The sequence below is a fragment of the Mustela nivalis genome (assembly GCF_964662115.1).
Source record: "Mustela nivalis genome assembly, chromosome: 12".
Classification (NCBI taxonomy): Eukaryota; Metazoa; Chordata; class Mammalia; order Carnivora; family Mustelidae; genus Mustela; species Mustela nivalis.
The window spans coordinates 53,736,900-53,751,425 of record NC_139031.1 but is presented as its reverse complement, the minus strand read 5'-3'; the positions used below and the strand labels follow the sequence as shown (position 1 = coordinate 53,751,425).

The following is a 14,526-nucleotide window of genomic DNA, read 5'->3' as shown; positions in this document are numbered from 1 at the left end:
AGCAAGGTTGGGCTGATTTGACATGTTGTTTGATGTTTGTTTCAAGAGCTCACATGTGTTTGTTTTCCTCTCTTTTTGCTTTCTTCCCTGCACCCTCCTCTACCCACTGTGTTGTGGGGTTTTCTGTTTGTTTGTTTTTTGTTTTTGTTTTTTTCTTCCTAGGTTGGAACAGGCCTTGGGGAAGGATACAATATAAATATTGCCTGGACAGGTGGCCTTGATCCCCCCATGGGAGATGTAGAGTACCTTGAAGCATTCAGGTTGGTACTTCTTTTTCTGAAACTAGCAAATTAGAAAAGAAATGTCCATTGAAACGACACCAAATGTAAAAGAGAAATGTAAGTTTTAAATAAGGGAAAGTGGCTAAAGGAGCCATTCCATTAAACGTTCATAAAACATTTTGTTTTGGGACCTGAATATAGCTCCAAAGCCACATAAAGAATATGTGTAAGAAAAAAGGTACATCAAGACCTACTTGTAGTTGTACAGGTATATTGGCCAATGGCCCAGGCATTCTATGCCCTCTCTGCCAAAATGAGAAGGGGAAAAAATTTATTAAGTAATTCTGGAAACTCGTGCCTATTCTACCAATATTGTCATGTAGAATGGACATTAGCATACTAGATGCTCCAATAAGACCTTCATTACCCACATAACTTTGTTGAACAGGCATTTCCCAAACTTCACTGGACTACAGATTTCATTTTTCATATAGCACCACTCAATATTCTTGGTTCTGCAGAGCTAGCTTGCTTTTGGAATGTTGGCTTAAGCATCTCATTTCATGGGAGAGTAAATGACTTTTCTCTTTCATAAAATATTTTACCTCTCACATTAAACATCAACTGATTAATTAGTAGTTTTCAGTTTCTGTACAAAATGCAGCAAGTAATTTAAATGTATATTTATATATATAGTGTATTTTGCTACTTGGTCCTTCTAAACAAAGAACTTTTAAAATTAAGCAAGTAATGCAACAAATCAAAAGCTTTCTTTTTGAATATTGAATTTTTTTTTTAGAAAAAGGCATATTTTATTGTCTAGCGTTAAAAAAATATTTTCAGTTCTTGGAAAGGACTGTTTTACAGAGAAATATCAGATTGTGTTAATACATAGTCACTTGCAAGATTTTAGGAGATTTTAACCCTTTGGTAATGCATGATTTGGGGGTGTTTTGTTTAGTTGAAAACAAAAACCAGCAACTACATAAGAAACCTTAAAAGCATTATTTTAAAATTTATCATTTATAAGTTCCCAAGGGGGAATATCCTATTGCTAATACATTTGAAATGTAAGGAAATAATAGGGAGATTTTTCAGTAAGTGAGTGTGGGTGAGTTTCTGCTGTCCTATATATAATGCATACTTAAAATTTCTCATTTGAGAGTCATTTTTCATTTGAAAACAGGCCTAGGAAAAATGATAGAAAATCGCTTTTTTCAAGAAAATACGTTGAAAGTAAATATATTTGGTTTGGTTTGGGGATATTAAGGAAAATTCTACACACATTCCAGATTTTTACTTCAAAAATATATATATTTATATTCAAATATATACACTATTTATAGAAAAAATAGCTGAAATAACTTTACTTAAAGACTTGTGTTGTCTATGAAGATATTTTAGGTTAATTTACAATAAAACTAAAAAAAAACTTCATTAAGAGACTTTCATTATTATTAAGAAATGATAATAAATAATAAATATTAATTATTAAGAGAGTTTCATTATTATAAATTCTGTTTACCTATATTTGCAACTTAAATGTTATTCGTATCTTAGAGGAACTCTAATGGGATAATAGACTTTAATATTATATCACATATGAATTTATTTGTTTACCAAGTTAACTTGATAACTTGCATGATACATTAAGTTCTCAATCTTCCTGTAACAAATGATTATATACCACTGATCTATAATACCGAATTCTTAGTTTTTTATTATCATAATACTATTTGGGGTACTATGGCTTTACTTAAAAATGAATTATGCATACCCAGCAGGGAAGGAGAATTTATATTTTGTACTACTTGTTTGCACATCACAAAGTGAATGATGGGTAAGAATGTTTACAAAGAACCCCTGTGAACACAATAATTTTATTAAATAATTAAATAAGTATTAATATTAATTACAATAAAGTATATATTAACATATAACATATTATAACATCTATTATATAACATCTATTGTAACATGTTAACATATATTAAGTATATGTTATGTTTTTTGAATAAAAATTAAGTGAATCAGGGCTCCTGAACGTGACTTAATATCCTCAAGATTGGTACCTTCCTGTTGCCTGAATGTGGACACTTTATATTAGCAAACTTTTCTATAGTTTCCACTGCAGTTACCATTTCTAAGCTTAATTAGAGGGGGCAGTATTATTTAGATAGACTGCAGAAATGTAAAACTGCATCTTTTAATGTTAATAGTTATTTAGGAACCAGATTTAAACCATAATAATTAATTTTGAACTATACTGTGTTTGCTGTTCGACTTGTATGACTAGAAGTACTTAGGAGCTTCTCATAGAGGAATCAAGAAAGTAAGTCATACATTCAAAAAGATTCATACAACAGATTGTATTCCAGGCACAGTGATAAGCACTTGGAATTTTGAGCTGACTTGCTCTCAAGAATCATAAAAGAAGTGATACTCACTGTTCTAGAAAATGGGTATGATTAGACATAGAGAGGATAAAATGATGAACTCTTCCTGAAGGGAAGTATTGTTCAGGAAGTATTGTTCAGACTGTACTTTCAAAGATGAGTGGGGGTTTTCAAGGGGTAAAGGAATTGGAGTGGGGGGTACTCATAATAGAAAGAGAGAATAGACTGTGAAAATCATTTACACATGAAATGATCTTGCTATCTTGGCTTAAGAGCATAAGGGTGGGATTGCCTGGCAGGAATAGAGATCATACTCCATAAACTTTTGTTGGCAAAGAATGGGAATATATAAATTCCTTTCTAATCTGGGGCTTTAGTGAAATACACTCCAATATAATTTTTGATGTAGTATTACCTTATAAGCATATGCTTCGTAATATCATGTAGTTACCTTGTTTACCAGTATTAAAACTGGAGATCTTTTTGGCATCTTTTGTGGGTGTACAATATGGAGATGGTGGGAAAAGTAAATGGTGCCTTTTCTTTTTTCTTAATTTTTAATTGTTTCTGGACTGCGATAAGTATCTTTGAAGGGAAAGCCTCTCTCTGTGAAGCTATAGGGGGATGTAAGGAGGCTGCTTATTTTACCAGCCTACATTTGTCATGTATATTATTCTTGTTTCTATTATGTATTTTTTATGTAGCAAAAAGACTATTGCAGCAAACAAAAAGTTTTCATGTTTGCTATAAGTTATCCCCCAAATTACTGAAGGATATATTTAAGATTTTTCTTGAGTTTTTAAAATGTTCATTAATGTCAAATATCTTTTATGTGGAACTAAAAGGTATTCCAAGGCTACCATTTTAGGGGCACCTGGGTGGCTGAGGTGGTTAAGCATCTGCCTTCAGCTCAGGTCATGATCCCAGGGTCTTGGGAGAGAGCCTTGCATCAGTCTTCTTGCTCAGCAGGGAGCCTGCTTCTCCCTCTCACTCTGCATGCCTGCATGCTACTCCTCCTGCTTGTGCTCTCTCTCTGTCAAATAAATAAAATCTAAAAGAAATAAATAAATAAAGGAGGGGGGGAGGGAGTCCTGGGGGTCTCCTTCCTTCCTGCCACCAAGCCTACCATTTTATAAAATAATTACATTTTGATTGAGGTCTTACATTCTTACATGCCAAGTCTTAGATTAGAAATTTTATAAATATTATAGCTGGGGCGCCTGGGTGACTCAGTTGGTTAAGTGACTGCCTTCGGCTCAGGTCATGATCCTGGAGTCCTGGGATCGAGTCCCACATCGGACTCCCTTCTCGGCAGGGAGTCTGCTTCTCCTGCTGACCTCTCTCCTCTCATGCTTGCTCTCTCTCTCTCTCTCTCTCTCTCTCTCAAATAAATAAATAAAATCATTTAAAAAATTATTATTAAACATTATAGCTAATTCTTAAGTGCTTTGTATAAGGCACAGAACTTCTAATTGTAAAGGCCAGGGTGTGAACTCAGTTTATATCTCTAAAATCTTTCACACCACATTGCTGCTCTTTTCTACTATTCACGATTTAAAAGACCAAAGAGTGATAAAACACAGTGAACTTTTACCAAAATGTAAGACCTTCATCCCAAGTCTAAGTCATAAATGTTTAGTACACAGCATGGCAAAAAAGGAGCTGTTAAGTAATATTGACTGAATAAATCAAAGAATAAATGAATGAGTCAAAGAAAGAAGGAATGATACTGGTTACAGTGTCATTGGAAACCCCTGGTATTAAGTAAACCTAGCAAAAGTCCAAAACCTAACTATCTCTTGGCCCTTCGAGAACTTTACAAGGAACTTTGAATACCCATTCATTTGCTTAAAATGTCAGATGTCTTTTCTTTATTCAATAAATATTTTGTCGAATGCCTCCTAAGTACTCTCTGTTTCAATCACTTCAAAATATTGTTTCCAGGGGAACCTGAGTTCCCCTCAGTCAGTTAAGCATCTGACTCTTGATTTTGGCTCAGGTCATGATCTCAGGGTCGTGATGGAGCTCCACATCAGGCTTCATGATGGGTGTGGAGCCTGCTTAAGTTTCTCTCTCTCCCTATCTCCCTATACTCCTCCCCGTGTTCATACACACTCCCTCTCTTAAAAAATCATATATATATATATATACACATATTCATATGTATATTTTGAAGTGAAGTGAAATATACATATGTATATTTTGAAGGTATTCAACAAAAATATTTATTGAATGAAGAGAAGATATCTGACATTATAAGTATATATATATATATATATAGAGAGAGAGAGAGAGAGAGAGTTCCAATTGTTGTATCTCATCTATAGTGACTAGATGAGCACTGGTCATACCATTTTTTTCTAAAGATGAATTTTTTAACGGTTCTGCAAATGTTGGAGTGATCATTTATATAAAAGCACTTAAATATTTCATAGTGGACAGGAGACAATAGCTCATGCTTCTAATTAAATTTAATGAGGACAGCATCTTTGAGTGTTTAAAAAAGTGATTAGCAATTTCCAGTGTGGAAATAAGATACTAGCAGTTCTTGAAATTTGCCTATTTTATCCAATGAATGAATGAATGACAATCTCTTTGTGGCTTTTTAATTTCAAAAAATAAAATACAAACCCCTTAAATTCAGAAGCCTTTGTTGAAATAATAAATGACTCATTTGGCACACTATGACAACTAGTTAAAAGAGTGGGATAGAACTATTGGTATGGGTTCCTTAGATTCAAACAAGTTGTGATTTAAAAAATAACAACTCTTGGGTCGCCTGGGTGGCTCAGTTGGCTAAGTGTCTGCTTTTGGCTTAGGGCATAGGTCATGACCCTAGAGTTCTGGGATCTAGTAGCAGCACTTTAGCGCTCCTTGTTCAGTAGGGAACTTGCTTCTCCCTCTTCCTCTGTTCCTCCCCCCAGCTCCTGCATGCAAGCATTCTCTCTCTTTCTCAAAATAAATTAATAAAATCTTTTAAAAAATAACAACTCTCCAGGCCAGTGTGTTATAGTCTTTAGTACCATAATTAATGTATTGATGGTGAAGATTTCCAAAAGGCAAAGGATCTGTAAATACCAGTTATTCAGGAATATTTACCTCAGGGGAAAACTCTGAATGACTCTATCTCTCTGGGACTGTTAGTATGCCAAGTGAAAAAGGGGATTTGAGTGAGTTTTCTAATCTAGAAAATATATATCTAGTTGAAATTTTTGTTATGTTTTTATAAACTATTTTTTCTTTATTGACTTACGAAGTATCGCTAATCAAAATATTTGTACTTGCAAATGTAGCCTTTGCTAAAATACTTCAACCACATAACAAAAGTAGAATGTTTAGGGTGCCTGGGTGGCTCAGTGGCTTAAGCCACTGCCTTCTGCTCAGGTCATGATCTCAGGGTCCTGGGATCGAGTCCCGCATCGGGCTCTCTGCTCAGCAGGGAACCTGCTTCCTCCTCTCTCTCTGCCTGCCTCTCTGCCTACTTGTGATCTCTCTCTGTCAAATAAATAAATAAATAATCTTAAAAAAAAAAAAGTAGAATGTTTAAAAATTTGTTACATATTTGTTACATCATCAAAGCAGTCCAATCACTTGACTACATACACCATGCTTATAGTCTGTATCTTTTTCACCTATCTTTGGTTCATACCTGTTTAATGATAAAAGCAAATTGAAAATCCATTAAAACAAGACTGACTGGAAGCTTGGCCAGATAGCATAGTTATTCTCAGTTCATCAAACTAGATTCTCTTCTAGATGTAGCATCTTTACAATAGGAACCATGGAGGCACCTGGGTGGCTCAGTTGTTAAGCATCTGCCTTTGGTTCAGGTCATGATCCCAGAGTCCAGGGATGAAGCCCCACATTGGGCTTCCTGCTTGGCAGGAAACCTGCTTCTCCCTCTCCCACTCTCACTGCTTGTGCTCCCTCTCTCGCTGTGTCTTTCTCTGTCAGATAAATAAATAAAATCTTAAAAAAAAATAAAATAAAAAAGTAGGAATCATGGCTTTCCATGATTCCTACCCCACTTGTGGCAAATGAAGAATATACATGTAGCTTGAAAGCAAAGAACTGAGCCCTTTATTGTCATTATTTGTAGAGCAAGTGTTCATTAGCTAATTAGCAGGTCTAGTTTACCATGGAATGATTGGAGATAATTTTGGTCAGGGAACATTAGTAAGTACAATATTTTATTTTCTCTATTCATTATTTTAACAAACATATCATTAATATTCTAATAAATTTTAGATCATTGGCATCTAAATATTCTTGTCATATGCAAGAGGTTGAAAAAGAGGTTGCTAAATCTTGTCTGAGAAATGGAATGAGGGGTGCTTAGCCAGCTCAGTTTGTAGAGCATGAGACTCTTGATCTTGGGATTGGAATTCAAGCCCCATGTTGGGTGTAGAGATTGTTTAGATAAATAAAATCTTTAAAAAAAAAAAAAAGAAGAAATGAGATGAGATCATAATAAATATGTTCTCTTCTGTTGGTAATAGCAACTAAGTAAATATTTTTATGTCTGTTATTTATATTTTAATATAATTTAATGCTAAGAAAAGGGAAAGTAATATCATCATAAAAGTAACAACATAATGATAATAATAGCATGGTAATATAAACTATTCCCTGAAAACTTAATATTTGCTAGTAGCTCATTTCTTTTCATCTTTACAAGTAGTTGAGCTGAGTGCTTACAATTGGTACATGAGGATACCAAGCCTTTTTTGAGTTTCAGTGGTTTCCTGATGTCACACAGCTGGTAAATGATGATCAGGGACTCAGTGGCAACAAGTGTGGATGTGGAGACAGACTCCTTTGGCCCTAAGCTCTAAAACTAAAGTTCCTCTTTCAAGAGTAGGAGTGACAAAACAATAATGTAGTGAAAAATTCTTTGCAAATGCATTTAATCTATTGAACGTCTCATTTGGACATATAAATTGGTAGTACTATTTTAAAATTGAAAATAAGCCCTAGATTTTCACTACCCTTGTATCATATAACTCCCAAGCCACTTCTTGTTGTGCTTCCTACCTCATCTGAAATAATAAGGGAGACTATGGAATGAAACCCATATATTTTTCTTCCTTTTGAAACCAAACTATTTACAATGGGAAATATATTTTTCCCTTCTTTGTTAAAATAAATATTTTCTTTTTATGTATACATTTAGATTTTTTTGAAATGAGCATATAATTGAACCGGAGAAATACCAAATAAAAATTTAATGGAATATAGAGTGATAAATGAACATTTAGATTCAATTTTGAAATAAATAATGATTTGTTGTCATCTAAAAATCATACTCAATACTGCAAAATGATTTGGGGTCTTATTCTGTCTGTAAGAGCTGTGGTTGATGTTTCCCAGTCTTGGAATGGATTCTCAATTGTTAGTGACAACCACATATATTATGCTCATGATAGTATGTATTTTCCTAAGGATGTTGAAGACATTTTGGGAAAGAGGGTGGAATTTCTTGAAGCAATTTGCCAATATGAAATACTGTACATATCAAATTGGCCCTACTACCATCTTTCCCAGACCATTTATCATAGCTCACAAATCAAGCCCACATTTTCTCTTTCTAAAAGACGTGGCTAATAAAGAAGATGTGGGCTTCAAATCCGAACTTGTCAATCAATCTTGGGAACAAAGCAGTAATGATTTTCATCTATTGGTATTTTATTTCAATGAAGAGCAATGTATATGAATTTATTGCTGGTGTGAGCAACAGTTTTACTCATTGTCCAGATTCTTTTCTTTATATTCAGCATGTAGAAATGTTTTGAGAATTTTTATCAGAACAGGTCCGGAGAAAAAGATCCATAAGAATAAAGTTTAGAAAGCTGTCACTTCTATCTGCTCTTTAGTTTTAGCAACAAGTATAGTTTAACAATACTTTTTTCTCTTTCATCTGTGCAACATATTGTACCAATTTTCATCAAAAAATTACAATTTCTATAGGTGTGTGTCTCTAGATACCCTTAGAATTCTGCTCTTTGACCCTGGGAGTAAAGTGATCTTATGCACACCTGTCTTCCTTAGAAAACTTGCAAACTTCATTTTTGAGCTGAGCATCAAAGAGATATGATATTATTGGACAGTATAGAGCTCAGGTAAAAAGTCCAGGAAGTATCTAGAGGTGCTTGAAGTTTTGAAAGATGAATTATATTATCTTCAGTGAAGAACTATTTAAAGTAGTTCAAATGCTACAACATAGTTTTTATTATTATTTTAAAAGGTCAGATTCACTGTAAAAATTTTAAGACAACATTTTTCCCTTCTGACTTAGAAATTTTAAAGTCAAAAATTTCCAGGAATTTGTGTAACAATGGTACAGTTTTCCAAATAATAAGGACTAATTAAAAGAGTAGCTATGTGCAATTAAATATTTTCCCTAGCCGTTCTAAGAAAGACAGCAATTTGTGTGTCTAGAAATGACTTGTTTTTATTTTCAAGATGGAACAATGGATTATAAAACTCTTGCCTTGCACAGAATCCTTTCAACATATGTGTAGTACTCAGAGATATCAAAAGATGAAAGCTTTCCATGAAATATTATGGAGCTTTTAAAGCCAGATCTTTTGCACTATTGAACAACTCGGATCAATTCATTAGCATAAATATATCATTTTATAAAAATGGAATTATGCATTTAATTATTATAAAAGTATAATTAAACTCTGGAGTCATACTTTTTCACAATTTTAGTGAATATTTAAGATTATGCTTCATTTACTGGTAAGATAAAACCAAATAGAAGTTATTCTATATTTCATTGGACAGCTATTTGTTAACCAAATTTCAATGCCTTTGGGTGTTTTCTTTTTTTTAATTTTTCTTTTTTTGAAGATTTTATTTATTTGTCAGAGAGAGAGAAAGAGCAAGAGAAAGCATAAAAAGGGGAAGGGCAGGCAGAGAGAGAACCAGGCTCTCTGCTGAGCAAGGAGCCCAATATGGGACTCTATCCCAGGGCCCTGGGATCATGACCATCGTGACCAGAGCCAAAGGCAGCTGCTTAACCAATTGAGCCACTCAGGCTTCCCTTAGATGTGTTTTCTTAAAACTGAATAATACCCCTTCATTTCCATGATTTTATACCTGAAGTTTGCTATAACTAAATTTTTTGAGATGCTAAATATGAAAGAAGAGATAAAATTTTTAACATACCATAAATTTAAATTTATAGTTCATTTTTTGAGAATGAGCTAAATATAATGTTCACTAAAAAATTCACTTATTAACCTTTCCAGATAGAGGAATCATCTTTGGGAAACTTCTGTTCACAGAAAATCTGTTCAGATACTACTTTTGAGGTTCAGGGCTGAAGTTTACACCATTTTCTGGGAGGTAGGACTTTCAGAAAGTAGTCCAAGTCTTTGCATGACATCAGACATCTGGATGATAGACTCAGTTTTCCGGACTTCATCCCAATGATTTGATGTCATGTAGATGAAGCTTGTAAATGAACATCTGTTCTCATTTATGCAGACATTTAAACTCCTCTGGCACTCTTCTAGAGGGTGAGGACTTTTCCTTGTATTTGTTACAGATCTGCCCATCTTTCTTGTGGGCACCACAGTCTTGGGACTGGTTGTCTAAACATCTACTCTGAAGAGCAGCGTTGCTGTTGTGAAACCCTATGGAGGGCTGTGGGTTTATGAACTACATAACTTCTAATGGGAAAGTCTTAACAAAATAACTTTCTTGCCTTTACACTTCCATTATGTTTTGCATATACATTTCCATGATATTGTGCCATTATATTTTGCAATTTAAAAAGTGAGTAGGAGAAGAGGTACAATGGATGATTGAGTCACCTTTCAATCTTAGCAGAATTTTAAATCCACCTACATTTCAATTTGGAGATATTTTACATACCAGGACAGTTGTGGGAAAGTCCAGCAAGAAAAGAGCATCTATACATTATCTGACCTATTAAAGATACATATTGCTGTACTTGAAAACAAAATACTGTGTTACCTAGGATGTGTATTTTTTGTTGGTTCATAACTTCTTGAAATTAAAGCCATATTGGAGTTATTATAACAGACTGAATTTCACAAACAAATGAACATTTTTACTTGAATAGTAGTCAAAGGCAAAATAGTGAAGAGGAGTTTATTTGCAATCCAGAGCAAAAATGGAGTGGACATAAATTTATAATTTAAAAGTTTTGTAACAGAAAGAAAGTTGGTCACTTGACCCTCTGCTTTCAGTTTCAGAAAAAGTCTCTTAGTTGTTAAAGTTACCACATCAGGCCCCTGACTTTGCTGTGCATCCAAGTTTTCTCCTTTGTGCGAGTTTCTGATACTGTTAATTTCTTTTTATACTGCAGGATTTCTAGACTGAAAATAACATTGCAGAAATTATTCAGTGATGCCTACTTGCCAATAAACACAATTACACCAGTATAATTTATAGCAGGTGAAAGAGACAGGTTTAGAAATAATAAAATCTGGTGTGTGTCATATTTTACTGATTTAGTTAAAAATTGTTTGAGTACATTCTGAATTTTTCAGAGAATTGAAGTCTGCCCAAGTTTGTTAATATATTCCACTTAGTTTGTTTTTTTTTTGAGGCTATGATAGTCGATAAAAAACAAATAATTATATGTAAAATCCAAGAGAAAAATATTTAATTAATTGGCAAGAAGGATGACTCACCTAGTAGTTTACTAGTGTAACTTTTTTTTTTTTACAACTTAAGAAATATTTTGTCTTCTAAAATGGCTGTGATCTATATCAATATTGCATTATAAATAATACTTGCTATATATACATACATACATGTATACATACATATATATCATTGCTTTATATATAGATAAATGTATGTATATGGACATGTATATACATATATGCCATAAATATATATGTGTGTATGTATGTTTTTGTGTATAATACGTTTGACACAGTTCTCTAAACATGGTTTTAAAGAAATTCGTTATTTAAAGATTTCCTCCCATTATCAGAGCTGAGCATGAAATCCTGTACCAAAGTTGAAGGACTTATGAGGCCCAATTTAAAATTTTGTTGTTTTATAATAACTTTGGAAAAGTGCATTGTTCCTTGTAAAATACCCACATGTTCTCCTCTGGAATGGCTCCAGACTGTAACTAAACCACGAGGTTGCCCCCTGGTGCTTTATGTATTGTTTAATTGTTTGCCTTTGGTGGATGTTTTTATTAAAAGCCTATTATTTAGGATAAGACCGAAGTGTCATTTTAAGAACAACAGAAACAGCACTGTTCAGTGCCATAGTTCTTTTTCATAGGTATATTAGTGAACACTGGATGCAGCTAATGAGCCTGCTGACATTTTTTCTTACAATACTTCAAAAAGAACAACAACAACAAACAAAACCCTGAATTTTTATTTTTCTCCAATAAAACATGACTAGATTGGCTTAGAAGAGCTGTGAGTCTGTATGGCTGTGCCCAGGGTAGAAGGGAAGAAAGGTGTCTGTATGTTGTGTCTACAGTCTCTATTGGTATTTGGTCCATGCTGGCCTGGAGCGTCATGCACTTCGGTGCTTGTGGCCATATGAAGCCTGAGGAACACAGAGACAGGGAAGTCCATGTGTTAGGAGGGCTGTGGTGGCATCCTATGTGCTTTAGGGCATGTCAGAGCTATAAAGGAAGTTCTTAATGTCCTCCTCCCCACAATGCAGTTGTGAGGTAGGTATCATCCTGAAATTCTCAGATCACTGTGACTGTATATAAATTAGGTCTAAGGGAAAGTTTTTAATTCGGTATTCTTGTTGAATATTTTCATTTCTGAAGCAGCATCATATTATCACTCACTGATTTCTCTGAAGTTTGTTCTGGAAAGAATTCATTGTGTTCTTTAGCTGTTGCTTGCCACAGAGAGCAAGCAAGAATTCGATTAGTCTTCTTCCCAAACTAGTTTTTGTGACTGTGACCCACCCTCAGGCAAAAAACTCGAAGGCACTATACCTTGATATAATTTCTAGGACTTAAATGATCTCATTAAATTCCGATGCTAGATATCATGTTGACATTTGAGGAAATATGATTATTGACAAAATGTAAGCCTGTTATACACTATATCACTTCAAAAGGAGAAAGGCCATTAGGGCATAATTACATCAGAAACAGTATACACATTTGCCTGGTTTATAAACTGTCACTTTCAGAAGTACGAAGACGTATAAAAATTTCCAAAGGTTCCATTATGACCCTATTTCCAACAGTATTCTCTGACAAACTAAATAAATTACTGCATGTATTGGACCTTTGAGGCTTGGGGCAAAGAATGGAAAAATTATTTACAAAAGCTTGAAAATATTTAATCACTAGAGGCAGGGGGGCAACAGTGTTTTAATTAGCAGGTCCTCGGGCCATTGGCTGACTGGAGGCTTTCTCAAACAACCACACAAATGCACTGAATAGCTGTTTGCCAGCCTTAGGGTCAGGCCTGAGATGAAACAGATAAGATAATTGGCTCTAATGAAATCCAGAAGGCCTTGGCTTTCTTGTCTGAGCTTGGATTTGAAAAGTGCGTGTGGAAGTGAGGCTTAATTCAAACCAGAACTGAGCTAGGCCCGTTTCTTAGTGACTTTGATATTGTTTGAAGTTCTAAAAGTGTTCGCCACACCACTAGCCTGCTGGGCTGGGCCTCCCTGGTACCCTTAATTACTAAGCTTTATTGCTGACTTTACTACACAGGAAAGGGGCCATTATATGTTCCATCAACATCAGCTCTTCTCAGATTGGAGGAAAGGACAGGGTTAAAGGCCACTGTAGGAAGGCAAAAACTTCACTTTGAGGTAGTCAGATCATTTACCAGTATTGAATTTCACCATTATGCACATACATTCCTTACAACACAGAAGCCCAATTTCCATTTTTTAAACAAGTGATTACTTTTCAAAACATTTTTGTTTGTGCCTATTTTTTGCAGAAAGAACATTTATTTTTAGGGGCTCAAATGATTGCACCTGATATAGTGAGAAAAAAAAAAAAATATATATATATATATACACATACAGACAGACAGACAAACACACACAATACCTCCCAGTTAATCATCACACCAAAAAGGTCTGGTTGGATTCTTTTAAAAGGAGGATTATTCTTAATGTCCCTTTGAGGTGGAAATAAGTGAGGAACCCTTCTATGGTGTGAGAATTGTCCTGACACTCTGAGGAATAAAGATTCCTCGGGGGACTCTACAAAGTCCTGCTTCTAGAGTCTTTCACAAAGAGCTTACACAAAAATGTTCCGGATCCATTCCAAAACCAAGAAGCAAGCAAAATCGAGGTAGTCTCCCTCTTAGGAGTTGACTGTAGTGTCACCAAGGAGCCCATCCTCCTGCAGCTTGTTGCTATTCCTCTTTTGGTCCAATTGAGAAAAATGGTTTATGCATCTTAATGAAGTAATAATTATTCATCCCTTAGCCCTCTGTGAGGAGACCTGCACGTGGCATAAAAGCCAAGGAACATGGAATCAGGGCCTATTTCCTGTCCTATTTATCACTTTTTCGGTAAGAAATTCATGAATGATACCAACTGACTTGGCTCCTTTTGAAATAAAAAGTTAATTATTTTTTCATTATTTAAGTAAACTTGACATTACTGTATTCTAATTTTATGCATGATCCTGCTGACCATTCATCCAGTACTCCTTTCTGAGTATTCTTCTGCACAGGCTGAACTGGGCTAGTTCTCCATAAGGATATGGCTCTATCTAGGTAACCATATGGAGAACCCAGGGCAATCAGCCTTAGGAAACAAAACTGAGCCTCTACTCCCTAATCTCTCCTAAAAGAAATTAAGGAGTCCGTGACAGACTTCTGGCAGTGATGAACCTGGTAGCATCTCACACTAGGAAAAAAAAAAAAAAAAAGTCTTAGAATACTCAGCTAATTGAAAATATTTGTTTT

At 34.6% G+C, this 14,526-nt stretch overlaps 1 protein-coding gene across 1 annotated transcript in view; it reads left to right on the top strand.

The window, feature by feature from the left end:
- HDAC9 (histone deacetylase 9) overlaps positions 1–14,526 on the top strand; it is a 662,132-nt gene that overhangs the window by 516,969 nt on the left and 130,637 nt on the right. The window contains exon 21 of the mRNA XM_082692420.1: positions 163–264. Within this exon, the coding sequence (XP_082548546.1) occupies positions 163–264 (102 nt within the window). The remainder of the gene's footprint in view (positions 1–162; positions 265–14,526) is intronic.